Source organism: Chelonoidis abingdonii, chromosome 1 (assembly GCF_003597395.2).
Source record: "Chelonoidis abingdonii isolate Lonesome George chromosome 1, CheloAbing_2.0, whole genome shotgun sequence".
NCBI classification, from domain to species: Eukaryota; Metazoa; Chordata; order Testudines; family Testudinidae; genus Chelonoidis; species Chelonoidis abingdonii.
In genome coordinates, this window is record NC_133769.1 from 210,385,685 (window position 1) to 210,403,936 (window position 18,252).

The 18,252-nt window shown below is 40.0% G+C and overlaps 1 protein-coding gene across 1 annotated transcript in view; it reads right to left on the minus strand.

Moving 5' to 3' along the window:
- Nucleotides 1–4,211: 4,211 nt before the first annotated feature.
- The window catches only part of SIK1 (salt inducible kinase 1), a 14,250-nt gene continuing 209 nt past the window's right edge, over nt 4,212–18,252 (minus strand). The window contains exons 2-14 of the mRNA XM_032790170.2: nt 17,076–17,299; nt 16,098–16,214; nt 13,348–13,411; nt 12,964–13,125; nt 12,361–12,485; nt 12,121–12,244; nt 10,954–11,177; nt 10,481–10,630; nt 9,601–9,723; nt 9,097–9,319; nt 7,771–8,043; nt 6,983–7,214; nt 4,212–6,274 (exon numbers count right to left, since the gene is read on the minus strand). Coding sequence (XP_032646061.1) covers nt 5,851–6,274; nt 6,983–7,214; nt 7,771–8,043; nt 9,097–9,319; nt 9,601–9,723; nt 10,481–10,630; nt 10,954–11,177; nt 12,121–12,244; nt 12,361–12,485; nt 12,964–13,125; nt 13,348–13,411; nt 16,098–16,214; nt 17,076–17,228 — 2,394 coding nt within the window. The 5' untranslated portion in view covers nt 17,229–17,299 and the 3' untranslated portion in view covers nt 4,212–5,850. The remainder of the gene's footprint in view (nt 6,275–6,982; nt 7,215–7,770; nt 8,044–9,096; nt 9,320–9,600; nt 9,724–10,480; nt 10,631–10,953; nt 11,178–12,120; nt 12,245–12,360; nt 12,486–12,963; nt 13,126–13,347; nt 13,412–16,097; nt 16,215–17,075; nt 17,300–18,252) is intronic.

An 18,252-nucleotide genomic window follows, 5' to 3' on the forward strand; every position in this document is an offset into this window, starting at 1 on the left:
GCGTGCTGGGGGAGGATGCGGAGCAGAGGTGAGCTGGGGTGGGGAGGTACCGCAGAGCTCCTCGGGCCAGAGGGTGGGGAGCTGCCGCGGGGGCAGGGGGCACACTTCAGGGCGAGGAGCTGCTGCAGGGCTGGGGGGTGCAAGGTGGAAGTTTCGCGTAGGGCGTGAAACTTCCTTGCACCAGCCCTGAAAATAGAGTTAAAGTCCAGAAATGCTAGCCAGCTTGCAGGAGTCCCATTCAGTGTCTAAGAAACTGTAAATTACTTTATCAAAAAAAGAACAGGAGTACTTGTGGCATCTTAGAGACTAACATTTATTTCAGCATAAGCTTTCGTGGGCTACAGCCCACTTCATCGGATGCATAGAATGGAACATATAGTGAGGAAAGACATATACACACACAGAGAACATGAAAAGGTGGGAGTTCCCAACCAACTCTAAGAGGCTAATTAATTAAGAGGAACTGTTGTCAGCAGGAGAAAAAAAAAACTTTTGTAGTGATAATCAAGATGGCCCATTTAAAATGGTTTGACAAGCTGTGAGGATATTTAACATGGGGAAATAAATTCGATGTGTGTAATGGCTCAGCCATTCCCAGTCTCTATTTAAGCCTAAATTGATTGTATCTGGTTTGCAAATGTGGACTAATCTGTAAAGCTCACTGAGAGCAGAGGGTGAGAAACAACCTACCTGATGGGATTAGATGACATTTCTCAAGCCACTGTACTCACTCATGTAAACTGGCACCTAATCCCACCAAGCAGGTTGTTTCTCACCCTCTGTTCTCACATGAGCATTACTCATTAGTCCACATACCTTGGATGCATCATGAACATCAAGAACATATCCAAATCATTCACAATAAAGATTGGGTATATTAAGAACTACAACTACAGACTACACCTCCCTGTATCAAAGCCATTAGGAAGGTGTTGCTGAAACCCTTTAAAAACACTTGAGCATCAAGTCCAAACAAGTGAGTTGGCAACTTTTTCTTCTCTGGGACAGTTAAAGATTTACCTGTTCACTTCCAGATTTAATTGAATTAATTCTGTTTAGTTTTTAAAATGGTTATAATGGGAACTAAAGAAAGAGTTGTAGGAAAGTACCCTACTGCATCACAGACACTTTCTCAAAAGGTAGAGTAAGGTGGATTATGCAAATAATTATCTGAATGGTCATTCTGACTTTAATTAATTTGGCTCACCCATGTTCTTGTGGTGTTCACTTTACATGAACAGCTGAGGCCAAAAATGTTCATGGAAAATGAATTTTAAAGCCATGTATGCAAGTATTGCTGGAAATCAAATTATAAATTTTCAGTAGAGGTGCTTGCACATTCATTCACCAGAATAGGAGAAATACCATGAGACCTAACCGATCAATCACAACTAGGCAACAGGGCTCAAATTTGGAATATTACCTCTCAATCCAGAGTAAAACATTCAAAAAGATCAAATAAATTCCAATAAATACAAGAATAATGTTGTTTGCAGGCATTCTGCAGGCAGAAAAGGGAAGCTAAGATTAAACTGTTTATTGCAATTTATACTTTTAGCTCTACCTGGTGCTTGATATTCTAATTTTTGCAAGATGTTGCTTACAACTAGGGGGCTTTTTTGCAAATATTGCAGGTGTTTTACAATAACAAAGACTGTAGATCTTAGCTCCCTTCCTCCCCTGGAGTAAGTAAATGATCTTACACAATCAGCTAGGTTATTTGTAACTATTATAAAGGGGAATTTGAAAGAAGTCATCAGCAGGATAGACAATAAGCTCTTGGCTGGAATTTGTAAAATCCCTGCCAGCTTCTGACTGTGAAAAATGTTCTCCTGAACACAAAATAAACACAGAAGTGGCAAAAACAAATCGCAAGAGATCCATGGAAAGGGACATAAGATAAATGTAAAAAAAATAAAGAGCCCAGTGCATGATAATAGAAAAGATTCCATGAATGTATCAAAATTCATTGCCTCAATGGCTGAAGAAACAATCCACCTTTGGGAATCATTTCAAAGAAGGGTCTCAATGCACCATAAATACTGCACATAAATTGCAAGATCCTCAAGTGTCATAAAGCAGTGTCATTCCATTGATTATAAATTCTCAGGACCAGTTCAAGTGATGAAATAGGCTTTTCCTCTTCACTACCATTAGATGGATACCAAGCTTAGGACCATTGGACCAGATCGTCAATTGGTGTAAATTGGCGTTACTCTATCAAATCAATGCTAGATTGATGGCAATGAGAAGTAGTGAATTTCTCTTTGCACGGACTAGATACAGCACAGAGAACAGCTTAAGTTAAGCTCTGCCCTTCACTGCCAACATGTTAGCCACATTTTGGATGGATTCCCCACATGGATGAAGGATAGTTTGGTCCCCAAACCAATTCAATTCTTCTTCATTGGCAGTCTCAGCTCAGTGAGTGACGCTTGTTAGTACAATGAAGGTGGTTAGAGATAAGGACGGACTTGTATGAAGCTGTGCCAACAGACGCCCTCACATTCTTCTGCATCTAGTCTCTACTCCATCCCATTTCCCATGTCTCCTGCCTGGGTCACACATAGCAAGTAGGGAAAGCCATCTGCATTAGCTTCAATCCCATTGGAAACAATGGTGGATGGTAGCACTATTTAGCAGGGGCAGTCTCATTTCCACCTCCAAATGCTGTCGGAAGAGGGCAGCCATCTCAGTAGACAGGAGCCTGGCTTCAACCCCACTACGAACTAAAGATGGTAGTTGCCTTTGCTAAGAAATGACTAGTTACAAGCAAAGGCCAGCTTTCTCCTGAACATCTTTAAATAAATAACCCTCAACTAGTCTTATTTATGACTTACTGTATTTAAATCACTGACCTAAAATTCAGAGGCAGCTGTTAAATTCTCTTATAACCGTTGGTGCTCTAGTTAAGCCCAAATCTTTTTGAAGATTATGATTTACATTCCTAAATTTATTTCTCAAATTAAAATATAAAAAGGTTAATATTGAAGGAAAAAATGGAACCTCAACAAAATGCCAGAATCCTCTGTGCTCACCATAGTGACTTACTCGGCCTAGGGCCTCTCCCGGCTCAAGGGGAGGCAGGTGAAATGCTTGTCTACTAGGAACAGAACCAAGCTTAAACCATTTGCATTGCATAGATCATTGTACTGTCAGATACCATCACTTGATTACCACAGACGTGGGACGGAGTCTGACGTTACCTACAAGTGAAAGGCTCGATTACCAGCCCTCTAATACAACTATTCCTCTTATTTAGTAATGAAATAAAAATTAGTAATATCCTATGGACTTAAGTTTTAACTGAACCCTAAAATCCACAAAATCACACAGAAATAAGTGAAGTTGATATGTCAGAGCTTCTCAGAAGAAAAAGCCCTGCAGAATCAAGTTACAATACACAAGATAAAAATATTTTAAAACATTTTTATTTAAATATTAAATAACACATCAATCATTTTGGTGTACATTTCTCATTTTAACATAAGAAATAAAATGATCTGTTCAGTCATGGTAAAAAATAAACTATACATCTTAATTAAACCAATCACATAGTGTCTTTAAATAGCCTATTGCATTGCAGTCTGCAGAACAGCACTGTCAAGATATCTACAAAAACCAAACATTAAAAGTGACCTCTTTCTGCTCCAGGAATAAATTCCAAAGAGGTTCTACAGCAATCGGAAAAGGAAAAAACAAACAGAAAAACCTATGAAAGTAAAGTGCTTGTCATTGCTTAGAACAGGAAACAAAAGACTCTCTGTGGCCTTTGATCTATGGCATTAAAACAAATGTAAAAAAAGAAAACAATTCTGTGTATTAAGTACGTGTGCTATCTCATGAGACGATGGCAAAGTTGCTGCTCTGTGATGAGCTGGTTTCTTCTCTCCCTCCTCCCACTCCCCCTTTAAAAAAACAAAAAACAAAATCTTTGCAAATTAGCATGAGACTTTGGTGTTTTCTCCGCTGCAAGGCACCAGTCGAAGATTCAATCAGTAATTTCCCTACACCCTGAAGCTTCCAGACCACATAGCAGCAGCACCAGCAAGCTAGAGATATATCAATACAGACACGCAGATACTGTACACAGATAAAAAAAAGGTAATTTATGAAAAGCCACAGACACTGAGCCACATAACACCTTTACCCCTTCCCCCTCAAACCAATTAACCTGGTTGATCTTTGGCTTTTTCTGTTTTAAAGTAGGATTTGTTTTTTTTTTAAAAACATGTAATACTGCAGGTTGCAAGAAGCCAAGGTAACTTGAAGGCATCCTGTGTCACACTAAAGAGCTGGGTCCTTTAAGCATTTAGACAGAATGAAAACTTTTTTTTCTGACATTCAGATGGTAACTTTTGGCTAAGCTGGCTCACTGCTTGCTCACCTGCTATCAAAGCTGAACCCTCACCCCACCAATTCTTGTAGGAAGTTGTGGTCTATTATCCCCTTTATACATACAAACTTCCATTGACACCTACATAAGTTACACGATCAGAGAGGGAGTTTACACCAGAAACACAATAAAAGCATATTACAAAGTATAAAAAAATAAGTAGTGTATATATTGTTTTCTGCTTCCTATTTATACACATATACAGTATTAAAAACCATACATAAAAACACCTAATCAAAAACCTCATCGATAATATGCCAAAAAACCCAGACAAACCAAAAAACCAAAAACGAACACTCAAGGATTGTGCTGTTTCACTCAGTTTTAATAGTTTTGTTCAGAAATAGCTGTACTCCTTTAGAGTAGAATTCTGTCCTAACCTATTCCTTTTGTCTTTGTACAATTATAACCTAGATATTGCACGTTTCCCAAGAGTCAGTTCTAGCTGGACCCTGATAATGAAATGCGTAAAAATGTAATTAGCAGCAGAAATAAAATGTGCAGCACTAAGAAATATCCCTCAGGCAACTTCAAAGGCAACATCTGGGGGGCTTTTTGAAAGAAATAGTTCCACCCTACAGCCCAATTTTACTAATTTCAATCCCAGTGCCTCTGCAGGAATACAGGGAAAACAACTTAGACAACATTTATGAAAAGATTCCTAGAGATTTAAAACAAAACCAAAAAAGACATTACACAATTTGGATCATGATATCAGGGGATAAAATTCGAAGAGACATTAATTGCTTCTGTGCTAACAATTAGAACTCTTTTTTAGCTGTTCTAGCTGATAGATCAAGCAAGAAGTTCACAGTTTTCATTTAAAGCATAAGTGTTTTTAGGGAGGAGGTGTTGGTTCCTTTAAAGTGAGTATCAACTAAACAAAAACAAATGGCAATGCTTCCATTTTTAATTTTATCAATGCATAATGTTGCATGCCACTGGTTTTTTTTAAAAGAGGTAATCAGCTTCACAAGCCCATAAATGAATATTGTGAAAAAGGGAGGCTCTGGTCCCTTCTTTGAAAAGCCTCTCCCTGTTGCGTCACCACTACTGACAGCTGTTAAAGTCTTGCATAACAGCAGAGCTGTATTGGTCTGACTTGAGTACAGTACCAAAAAGTGTTCTACCCGGCCCCATCCATCCCTGCTCCCACTCCCTACCCACCCCTCATTTCACACTTCATTTTCTTCAAAAACTTTTTTCAGTTTCTATTCCTATTTGTTCAGTGCAAGAATAATAGAAGCCAAAAGACATACATATTGCTTGTTTCAGTTCTATAAAGTTGTTAGCTTTCTGAACCAGACAGCCTCTACACATACTTCAAAATTTATTGCTTCTGAGAGTCACTCATCCACACGCCACCAGCCATCCATGGAACTAATGCTGTGGAACGATGGTGGAAGTCCTTTGCAAAAATAAAAGAGGTTTGTGAGCTACAACAGGAGGAGCTCTCATTTGACCAGGACAAACTTCCCTAGCTGGCTGGAAGTGAGGTCCTCCATTTCACAGTCCCCATTCTGCAAAGTGACAGCATCGTAGCTCGGAGACTGCACAGAGAAATTCTGTTGCTGAGAGAAGTTGGTGGTGGTGATCGGAGAGACATTGTTGCTGATATACAGCTGGGTGTCTAGAAGATGAGCAGCTGAAGACACTGGTGAGACACTGACTCCAAAGAGGTGAGGTTGGAGCAGCTGGGTGTTGCCACCAAATGCCAGCTCAAATGAGTTCTCCCTTCGTAGCTCTGACAGCAGAAGAGAGTTAGATGTTTTGTAAGTGTCTGTACTGTCAGGAAAGAGGATGCAGTGTGTTGCAGACACCCGAGAGGGCTGGTGACATGTTGGCTGGATCAACTGGTGATGCTGTAACTGGAGCATTCTGAATAGGATTCAAGAGTGAAGGAAATTAATACTTCTTGATCACGCTGTTCTTCCCTGTAGCACTTCCCCAACCGTTACTGACCTTACTGGTGCATTTAAAGCAACAGTGTAGCAAAGCTATACACAAATATGGTAGTCTTTGGACATTACAACAGCATAGTTAGATTACAATTTGGTCTGCTATGAATATACATTTAAGCGATTAAGGACTGTGCTTCACTTGTGAGCTGTAACTCTACCAAATTACAAGGCTCTATATCTATGCCACAGGAAAGCTGAAGAGAGGGGAAAGAATCTTCCCCCAAATTAAACAAAAATAAAGCTTTGACAGGCAGAAGTAGTATGTTTTGCCCTTCCGATACATATGGCTTTTGATGTAAATATCTTAAAACCTAAGGGCTCCTGTGAAATCTACGTGATGATCTTAAAACCTAAGGGCTCCTGTAGGTCAGCATCATACTCATTTCACAAATAACTTCTCTGTAACTCGGCTTATATAAAAGGCTTGTCCGGTGTCACATGGTAAGAGCCAGGAAGAGAACCCAGTAGTCCTAACCCTCAACCTTGCTCCCTAACCAAAAATGAGGTATTATGAAAAAATGAACATCTCTTTGCAAAGGAAGCTCAACACGGAGTATAATGTCCTTACAAACAAACGGTATGTCCATGCCTTGTTCGAGTCTCTATACTAAGCACGCTTTCTCACCTCTGCTGTTGCAGCACCTCCTCGAGCAGGCTTCGGCCCTCTCTGCTGCTTCCTCCGTTGCTGTACATGCACGTGTTCTGCTTAGAGTGCTGGAAAGGGCTCATGCCACTGCGTGCTGCCCGAGCGGATGAAGACTGGCACACCTGGCGAGCAAAGCCCTTGATTTTGTTCAGCCCAAGGAAACCTTTGGCTCTAGCATTCTTTCGTAACTGTTGTCTAAATGCCTTCAAGCCTAGAGGCAAGAAAAAAATTTTTTTTTTATTCACCACTACCGTTTTGCCTGGATGCCCATCTGGGTGCTTCACTTCTTCATTGATCAGCAATTCACAACCTCTCTAGGCAACTGCACTAGTTTACCAGAGTGAGACTTCAGGTGAACCAGACACTTCACATTCATCTGCATGCCCTATGGTCAGCAATGAAGCTTATGCACGTGCAAGACTGTGGTTTGGGGCAGCTCAAGCGCGACTGTAGATTGGGGTATGTACAACTAAATTGGAAGTGGGCAGTATTGGTGTACTCGACTAAATGTAAAAGAGTGAAACACCTAGGATAGCAGTCACAGAAATGGGAAATTCTATATTGGTACATGGAGCCAGCATTTGGGAACCTCTGGTGTAGGTGACTTACATGAAGTCAAGTTATCCTTCATGTTGTATGGCACTAACATGATGGACAACACAGAAAGCCCTAAGATCGATAAGTCAGAATAAGCTTCCCAAAATATTACCCTGTGTTGCTAATTAGAAAAAAGCATACAACCAACTACACAGCAAGAAAGGAATTACCTTGAGTTAATGAGGTATCAGATGCACGTCTTCCTTCCTGAAAGCTGACAGGCAGCAGAGAAGCACCTCCCATGCAGTCCTGGGCTTGCAGCCCTGGAGTGTCAGATTGGAAAGTCAGAAATGGTGATGTCATCCTGGCTGTGGCTGGGTTACCAGTCATTACTTGATCTGCCAAACAGCTGCTCAGAGCCACTGAGCTGTTTGAAGATGAGGTGAGGCAGCTGTCTGAACTAGTTCCTTCTGTGGGGCTTGTCGAAGAGGAAATGACTATGCCTACAGATGAAGGGGAAGGTGAAGAGAGAACATTTCCAAAATGGAGTACAGAAAGAAAAAGTTGCTGTCAGATTAGTCTGTTCACCTACACTGCGACTAAACATAACCTGCCAGCATCAAAAAAGTCTCAGACAACAACAGAACAGCAACTCATATTGTACTAGGACATGATTTCATCAAGGGTTGCTGAGGTCATAATCTGAATTCAGTGTACACCTGCAAACTTGAGTGTTCACACCCAGTGTAGAATTTGGTTGCCTGCGATCAGCAGTTACTATGTGCTATTTGGCACTAGAGCCCTAACATAGATTTTTGGATTTTTTTTTTTAATTGCACAAGGCTCTTTCCTGCTCCAGCTAAGTCAATGGCAACATTGCTATTGATTCCAATAGACAAGGGACCCCAACTCACTTTACCAGGTTTTACTGGGGTGGAGGGATGCAGGCAGGAGTTTGGAGGGTATGATCTAAAGCAGTGGTTCCCAAACTTGTTCCGCTGCTTGTGCGGGGAAAGCCCCTGGCGGGCCGAGTCAGTTTATTTACCTGCCGCATCCGCTGGGTCGGCCGATTGCGGCTCCCACTGGCCGCGTTAGCTGCTCCAGACCAATGGGAGCTGTTGGAAGTGGCGGCCAGTACGTCCCTCGACCCGCACCACTTCCAGCAGCTCCCATTGGCCTGGAGCAGCGAACCATTGGGAGCCACGATCAGCCAAACCTGCGGATGCGGCAGGTAAACAAACTGGTCTGGCCCGCCAGGTGCTTTCCCTGCACAAGCGGCGGAACAAGTTTGGGAACCACTGATCTAAAGAAAGAACATTTCTCTTTAAAAATATGTAGGTAACTACTAAAAAAGCTCCCAAACTACTGATAACTGGGGTCTCTTCCGAGTAATACAACTGGGCAATATTATGTAATTTCTAGGAGAGTTTTCAGAAACCATGTTATTTAAATTTAAAAAAATACCCAATGAGTAAACATTGCAGACCATTTATTACTGACCGTAGTCCACCCCTCACAGCCCGTATTTCAGAGACCTTCCACTCTGCAGGACTTACATGGAGGGGTACAAGGATAGAAATGAGTAGTGACTTCAGCCAGCGTGTGCCTCCTGCTGGTGTTGCTGGGGAGGTGAAGAGGGTTGAAGGCCTTGATTTCCTCCTCCAGGTCTTTCTCCTGCCTCACCTCCTCGCTAATGGTGGTTTCTAGCAAACTGTTGGGAGAAATGGAGCGATTCCTGAAGAGACCATTGAAGTTGGGATCCACAGGAAAGAATACTGGCTGCAAAGACATTAGAGTACAGGAAATAAGTGAAAAGCTATTTATTTTTGCAAAAATATTCACATTTGTTAGAGCTTTGCAAAGCCCTTCACTGTGCCTTTATTATGCACATTGTGATGAAAGACACTGCGACACTGTATTTATATCTTAATGTTTAAATTTGGGGAGGGAGGGGTGGAGAGCCAGAAGCAGGCAAGCACTAAATATACTTTTAACCTTTACCATGTCAAATTGATAGAACAATAAAAACCCATGGGTGACATTTAGCTGAGAGCACCAACCTGTAACGGACTGTTCATGTCACAATCCATTTCTGCTTGCAAAGATGACTGAATCAAGTTCTGAGGTTGATGGTAAAGCAGAGATGATCTCAGGGATTCACTTGCAAGGCTGTCTTGAGGCATCTGAAAGCAAAAATAGATTTAGAGAAGGCATCCTATAAACTGCAGTTCAAAACCTCAAAAGTTTTTTGCATACTGAGTTTCTAAATCATCTTCCATCCAAGCTTCTCAAAGCATTTGGCAAGAATTAACAAATTTACCCTCCCAGCACACACGTAAGTAGGAACCCATGAAACTCCCTTTCACAGATGGAAAAGCTGAAGTACAGAGAGGTGAAGACAACTGCCTGAGGTGACATAAGAAGTCTGCGGAGAGCAGACAATGTAACTAGATCTCCTGATATTAGTGGTGTCTTAATCACCACCCTGACCATCCCTCTCTTTTTGTTTAAAAAGAATGAAAAAAGAAAATCCAACTGACTCATGGAATCTCTTTGAAGCGGCTTTAACAAGGAATCAGAGGAAGTTTCATTGCTGTGCTTCTGAAAGGGTATATTTCAAAGAGAAGCCTGATCACTTGGTGAATTACTGACCAGCACTGGAGAGAGACTTCTTTGGACCACAAACTAGCGCCAGTTATTAAGAAATGGTCCATTAGTATTCAATCAAGCACCAAATTCAATCAGCAGCCTGCTGAAGAATGGAATATTGTATCCTCTAGCTTGAGGACAGAGATTAAGTTTGACTCAGAGGACCTCTCTATGGCTATCCCATAACATTATGGGCAGCAATGTCAGCTAAATAAAGTAAATGATACAGCAAAGGAACAAAATAAGAATACCAGCAGATGTGACTTTATATTAGATAATTCACCTTCTTACCTCAATGTTGCTGAGCTCAGAGCTCCTTGGTCTTTGCTGACGGCCGGTCACTGGACGATTGGACAACTGGTTGTTTCTGCACTCCTTGAGGCGCTCCAGGAGAAGGTAATAAATTGCAGCAAAATGGTTGTAGCTGCTGTTTTGTAGTGACTAAAAGATATGAAAAGGATTAAGACACAGATGAATCAACAAAGAACTAAAAAAGCAGCAACAGGGGATCAGATTTGAACAGCACTGTTCCAATATTTTGTGAATAAGTTTTACTGAACATTATACAGTTACACTGAATCAAAGTTAGTTTTTGATCAGACACACATATATATAAAAATAAAACAGAGTAGCTAACCTCTTTTTCTTTCCTAAATAACTGATTTGCATGCAAGTGCTGCCTAACCATTGGCACTTTATTAGTCACCGAGGAAGTAGCTAAGAAGTAAGCACCACTCATACCAGCAGGGCAAGTCAGAGCTCACCTCAACTGTTCTCCGCCTATCAATGCCAAGAGTCTGCATGATCCCAAGGACTTGCTCATTATAGTCACCCAGGTTAGAGTTGTAGTTCTGCATGGAGAAGGACAAAGATTGCTGCTGTTGGAGAGAAGGGTCTGCTTGCATCCACTTGTGCTGCTTTATCTGGGCAATGGTTATTCGTTTAGTTGGGTCCACAACTAGCATCCGTCGGATTAGTGTTTCACAGTCTAGACAAAAAACAGATAATGCCTTTAATGAGTGGTAAAAATAAAAGCCAGCCACATACAAGAGGCTATTTGTTATTTTACTGCTGCATTTAGACAACACTAGGAAGTCTCTTCAGCAACATTGTATCAGACCAGTTTTAGTTGGGTGGAATTCTACAGATGTTTCATCCACTTACAGTAAATCTGAATTTGGCACATAGTCCGTTATCGACACACCCTTCTGTTCTGCATGCTCGCACTTACTTGTATGTAAACAGCTTTATTTTGTTAAGATTAAATTAGGTAAGGGATTCTATTAAGGCCTAGCCCTTAATGCCATGGAGAAATCAAGTTTACCTATTTTTAAACCCAAATGATCACAGTAGTAACAATATCCTTTAATTCCCCTTTTCACAAGGTTGTTCAAGAATGAGCTAGATTAAAAACAACAAGGTTTAGCACTGTCCTTGACAGCATATTCTGAATTTTAAAAATATACCACTTGTGTATAGTTAAAATATTTTAAGATAACTACACCCACCTAAGAATTACAACCTAATATCATTAAAATGTTATTTAAAAACAAAACACAAAACCAAACCACCATGTTTCTCTAGCAAGGGTATGAATTGGCCATTAAAAAAAAAAATCTATACAGAATCTAAGAAAGAAAACGTGTAAACCCTTCAGATGTATTCAGATGTGTAACAGATCGCAGAAAAGAAAATGTGCTAGTTTATGCTGCAGGTACAACACTAAAGAAACTCTGCTGAAAACCTAGGAAAGGGAAAGTGCAATGTGTGATTGCAAAATATTCCCATCTGTCATTGACCTGAAAAGATACAAAGGCAGAACCTAACAGATAGAGAGGCAGAAAACTGATTCCTTCACAAAAAGACCCAGATTATCAATCAGCCCCCTGTAGGTAGCCCATTTTCTGGTGTTAAGGTTCCAGGAAACGCACCTTGGGACATGAAGTAGGGGATGCGGAATCGTCCCTCCAGCACTCTTTGTCTCAGAGTTGGTAAATTGGGTCCATCAAAAGGCAGAGAGCCACAAACGAGGACATAGAGCACCACACCAAGGCTCTGTCAACAGAAAATAGCACAGCACGTAAGGGACTGCAGTAGAGTTAGCAATCGTGAAAGCCCAGAAAGAGTTTGATGATGCATAAAATGTGAACACTACAGAACATAAAGCTTACCCATATATCAAGGTGAGGTCCTTCGTATTCCTTGCCTTCAAAAACCTCAGGGGCTGCATAAGGTGGGCTTCCGCACCAAGTGGAGAGGGGCTCCCCTGATTTGTAGAAATTTCCAAATCCAAAGTCTGAAATCAAGAGAAGAGTCTGGAGTGAGACTTCACTAAATACCAGGTTAACATTTTAAAATCAGAGAAAACAAAGGAAAAGCAGACTTGGGGCTTGTCTACATGGTGGGGTAATGCACAGTACAGTTCCCTAGTGCACTTATGGGAATTTTACCATGCATCAGCAGGGTCTACATGGACCAAAATGTGCAATACATTAGGGCACTTAAGAAATCACACCGCTGTAGTATGCCTTATCCCACCACATACACAAGCCCTTATTGCACAGAAGTTCTAAACTTATTCATTTACCCTACGCTTTTTCAACAAGAGGATATATTCGGAAAAATAGTACAATCATTATGTCCTATACAGCCGTTTTTAAAAGTTTTATTTTATTCTACATATTTTACAGGAGCTCCGAGTTCTAAGACTGTGGAAATAGGATTTCATTTCCTGCTTTATATTTTAGCAAAAGCAAGCATGTAAATATTCTCACCTGCTAACTTGATATTCATGCTAGCATCTAACAGAAGGTTCTCAGTTTTGAGATCCCTGTGCACTATGTGATGGCTGTGACAGTATTCCACTGCAGAAAGGATCTGCCAGAATTTCTTTCGAGCTTCACTCTCGCTCAAGTGTCCATTGGATGTCAAATGATCTGTAGCACACAAAAATAAATATGAACAAGAATTAACACTTGGCAGTATGTTTTCATTACCCTGACAAAGCTGCATTCACCACTTTTTGTGATACCTGACTAACTTTTGGGAAACGTTTAACACTATGTCAAAAATGTATCTTCTTACCCTACATGAGTACTAACAATAAAGTAGGGTTTTCTAAATCTAGGTAAGTGTTAGTTATTTTAGTGAGAACTTACCAAACATTTCTCCATTTTTTGCAAACTCAGTAACAATGTAAAGCATATCCTTTGTCTCCATAACCTGTCAAAACAAAAGTTAGGATACATTACAAATGTAGATCTCTGAAATTATTTTTATGAAAAAAATGCATGTCCTAAATCTAGAACCTCTTAGTGCAATTATTTACAGCAACTGTAGGCAGCAAAGGCCTTCATTCCTGCACCGCAGTATTCCTTTCACATACAGAGCTATTCAGAAATGTAATGAATTAATGCTTGCATATCTAAAATACACAATTACTTGCTTCCTCCATACTCTTCCCCCTTCCTCCCCACATGCCCTCAAATGTCAAAGAAATAGGCTTATGGAGTATATCAGCAAGCTTTACTTCAATTGCAATACATTTTTTAATGAAAATAGAGTTCAGTAATCAGTTTTGATCACTCAAGGACATTTTAAATTAAAAAAAACAGGTTGCCAGAATTCAAGGACTTTCTGCTAAAAAGGCTAACAGATACTGAGATCATTACAGCAGATATTTACAGCAAGAACACAGTGAAGAAGTGATACCATATACCTAGTCCGACTTGGTATCAGATATGATACATTAGTCTGCAAGGTGACAGCTCTGCTGGGCAAGCAACAAAAGCTTGCTGTTTGAGCAAACTCTATTGCTCCATGTCCATCAACAGCAAGTGTCAATCTTAGCCAAAAGTTCATTTATTGAGCTATTACTAATTTACTTTTAAACATTGATTACTGACTTCTATAAAACAGGTTACAGACTAGCCAATATACTTCCTTTTTTTGGAAGAAAAAAACCCCACCACCCAAAACCAAAAACAACCCTGTACAGCATTTCACATTTATTTTTAGTCACTGGGAGATATTCTTCCTTTTTGTTTCAAATGTTAACATAAGCCATTTATCAAGAATCGCTCTTCAATGAGAAGTGTATTTTTTGCTCCTTAGGCAGAGGCTTACAAAAGGTTAAAACAAACAAACAGGTGTCAACGCTACTTCAGAGGCCATAATTTTCCACTTTCTTTGAAAAAGGATATATGTCAAAGAGAGGGAAGGGAGCGCTCTCATGTCCCCTGCCCTCTCCCTGCCATGCCATGCACAAGTGAAAACAAATAAAGAAGGGAGAAAAGGAAGAGAGGTTTCCAATTTAAAAAAAACTGAAGGGAAGGGGTTTAAGTGTCCTGGGAAAAGTGCCAGCTAGATGAAAGTTAGATGCTGGTGTTGAAACTAAAACACAAAAAACTCAACATCAACACTAGTATGTCATCTAATTCCACTCCTACTTCTCAGTGGCCAACAAATAGGTACAGTATCAGTTACAACACCAAAGAGGAGAAAATTCACTTGGAAAGTTAAATTGTGATCTATTACCTGTGTCATTTGTTCAGTTAAATAATCTGGTTCAACAAGGTGGGATTTAAACTACTTTTTTTAGACCCCTGAAATACAATTTTCACCTGCATCATTCCACTGAAGTGCAATCAACAGAACTGTTACCAGATCTTTATGTATCCTATGTAGCTCCACAGGCAAGAGTGATGTCAATCAAACATTAATGCCAAATATTTTTTTCATGATTAATAATATAAATATCAAGTACTCAATGGACGTTAAGTGAAGACATTGGTTATTAAAGTGCTTAAGCACCTGCCTTACTGGCTCTGCTATTCTACTTTGTGTTAATTGACCACCACAACATAAAAACAAACAGGTAAAGATCCAAACTGATGATAGTATTTACTACTTCACACTGCATTTCAGACCTGCTGCTAGATTTCTAAATCCATCTTTTACCCTTCCCCCTCTCACAGACACAATGTGATAGCACATCTTCTAAAATCCTTATGGTACTGTTTAAGACGATTAGGGGGAACTTACACCAAATGCCAATTAGATCAAATATTTCGCATTTGAAAAGCAGCCCTTGCTCATCAGGCAGTAGTGATCCTATTTTCTGCACAGCACGCTAGTTTGTCCTTACACTACTTATTGGAACAAGAACTGAACTAAATTAAAATACCCACACACAAAACAAAATATGGAAGATGTTGGGGTGTTTTTTGTTGGTTTTTTTTTTTTGGTCAGTTTTGGAAACTAAAACGGGATTAGAGTAAGGAGCAAACAAATGCATTTTTACTTTATTTAAAGACTTTACAGCTACGGCCATTTTGCATTTTTCTTTAATTTTATACATTTTAGAACAGCTCATTTTGACCATTGATTCATTATTTCAGAGTTTTCAACAAAAAATGACCTTCAAGTTTGGTTCTGTTTTATTTTACAAGAGCTTAAATTTTGCTAGTATAACTTGCAAGTAGGATATTTCTATAGCTCTTAAAAACTGAAAAAGCAGAAGAATCAGGGGGAAGAGGAGTTCCTTAGAAATACAAATAGTCAATTCCAAGATCAATTCCACTCGATCCAAAACTAACTTGAGTCAATTTTGACTCTTTCCACTAAAATGAAAAAGAAAAAAAAACAAAAAAAAAAAACAACACACACACAACAAAACCCCACCACACTCAGGTTAATCATATGATAAACCTGCTTAAAGAGAACAAATGAAAAAAAAATCTTAAAATACAATGCTTATTGTATTTGTTTAAATACTTCAAAAAGTACAATGTGAGTTCTCTCCCTGCACGTGTGATTTAAAACCATGTGCAAGATAAGATCATTAGCAACCAAACCCATGGGATGTAAGTTCACCTAACAGGAATGCAATCATTAGAACAGATCTTACCTGATACAGCTTGATAATGTGGGGGTGGTTCAAAAGCTTCATTATCTGGACCTCTCTATAAATTTTCTCCAGGTTGCTTGGATCTAATCTTGTTTTGTCTATAATCTTTATTGCAACCTATACATTTAAAACACAAACCCAGACATTTATAAAATATGTACTTATGCTGCTAAAATTCTGAATTGTTCAAACAAAACAACTTTAAAATGTATGAGTTCTGCCAAACTGATTCTTGTTTCCATTATTAAATGCAGGCTGTACAATATATTTTACATTTCTCTATTTCACATAAAAAGGTTACATATAAAATAATGAACTGAACTATAGTTCTGATTTCTGCAAATGAACTAGTAAGTCACCCAGTTCATGCCCCCTTAATGCAGGATCATCCTCGATAAACTATTTTCTATTGCATTGCATAGTCTGGTTTTAACACGCAGATTACAAAATTTAGTTTAATTTATAAACCAACTAATAAGAAAAAACTCTTTACTCATATAGATTTAAAAATGCAAAATTCTTAGGGTCTTTTCTGAATAACTTCCTCATTTAATGAAAATGAAATTAAGGAACTCAAGTCTAAATAATAAGATTTTATACTCTCTTTCTACACAAATTACTTTAAATTTGCACAACCCTAGCTACTCTCTAAGAATTTACATAGGGCTAAATAATTAAATTGAAGTGTAAAAACAGTTGATAATATTTTCTTAAATCTATTTTTGTGTTTTTGTTTTACATCAGCTGTGTTTATCATACCACTAAGAAACAAAAAAACCTCACCTATTGTTTTATGAATTATTACTACCACACAATCTATAGCTTTGATTATATTTTGTACTGTACCACAGTCTTACTGTATGTTAGTTTATTTCACCACATTTGTAGAGGTGGGGGAGGTGGAATTTACCCAGAAAGTTTCATGCCCTGTAAAATTTGGTTTTCTATATGAAACTATAGAGTAGATTTCACACCCACCTGTGTTTTGGTTACTCTGTGCCTGGCCAGCTTCACCACTGCAAAATTTCCTTTTCCCAAGGTCCTCTCAATATCATAAAATCCAACCCGGAGAGGCCTTCGCTGGGCTTGATTTGGAGTGGGAACAGAGGTATAATCTGACATGATCACCATGGCTTAGATTTTGGTGGGCAACAAGCAATATTTAGAAGGTATGCATAAGCGCTCCTCTGTAAGCCTTGCACCTGTGTGAAGATAAGACAGACACTGATAAATCAAAGGGAGCTTTTGCTTTCTCCTCCAGGTGAAAACACTCAGGTAACACTAATCAGATTTTAAAAGTTTCACCAAATCTTTAAATTGTGCAGGGTGAAAAGCTTTGAACTAGCCAAGCAGACTGCACAACCCAGCTTCTGGGAGACATAGAGCAACTTTCTCCTGTGCTTTGCTCAGAGCTGGAGGTTAGTTATGAAACAGCCTGGGAGTCTCCTCCTAGCAAAAGCCCAATATTAGCGACAGGCTACAAAGAGCAGCTAATAAAGACATCCCACTCCCATTCATAGCCATACACTTTTCAGATCCCTGGGATCCAGCCCTATCCCTGGTTCCATTTGGAAGAGCTCCCACTTATGAGAATGGCAGCCGCGTTAGTCTGTATCAGCAAAAACAAGGAGGAGTCCTTGTGGCACCTTGGAGACTAACATTTATTTGGGCATAAGCTTTCCTAGGCTAAAACCCACTTGTATGTATCTGATGAAGCGGTTTTAGCCCACAAGAGCTTATGCCCAAATAAACGTGTTAGTTTCTAAGCTGCCACAAGGACTCCTCGCTGTTGTTCCTAATTATAGCGACCAGATGCCCTAATATAGGAACACTCCTAATATTGGGGCTTTGTCTTATATGGGCGCCTATCAATCCACATCCTGATTTTTCACACTTACTATCTAGTCACCAAGCCGCTACCAACCTGGTCCCCCGGCCCAAAGAGGCATCGGTAATAGCAGCCACCCCGCGCCGCAGCCCCGAGCGCCCGGCAGAGACCGCAGCGCTCTCCCCGCCGAGCCTCCGCGACGCAGCGAGAGGCTTCCCCGCCGGGCGCGCACTGGGCTGCGGCTCCCCGCCTGCGGAGAGGAGCCCAGCGCCCGAAGACGGAGGGAAAGGGGAGATCGGGCTGCGCCCCCCGCCGCGCTGCCCGCCC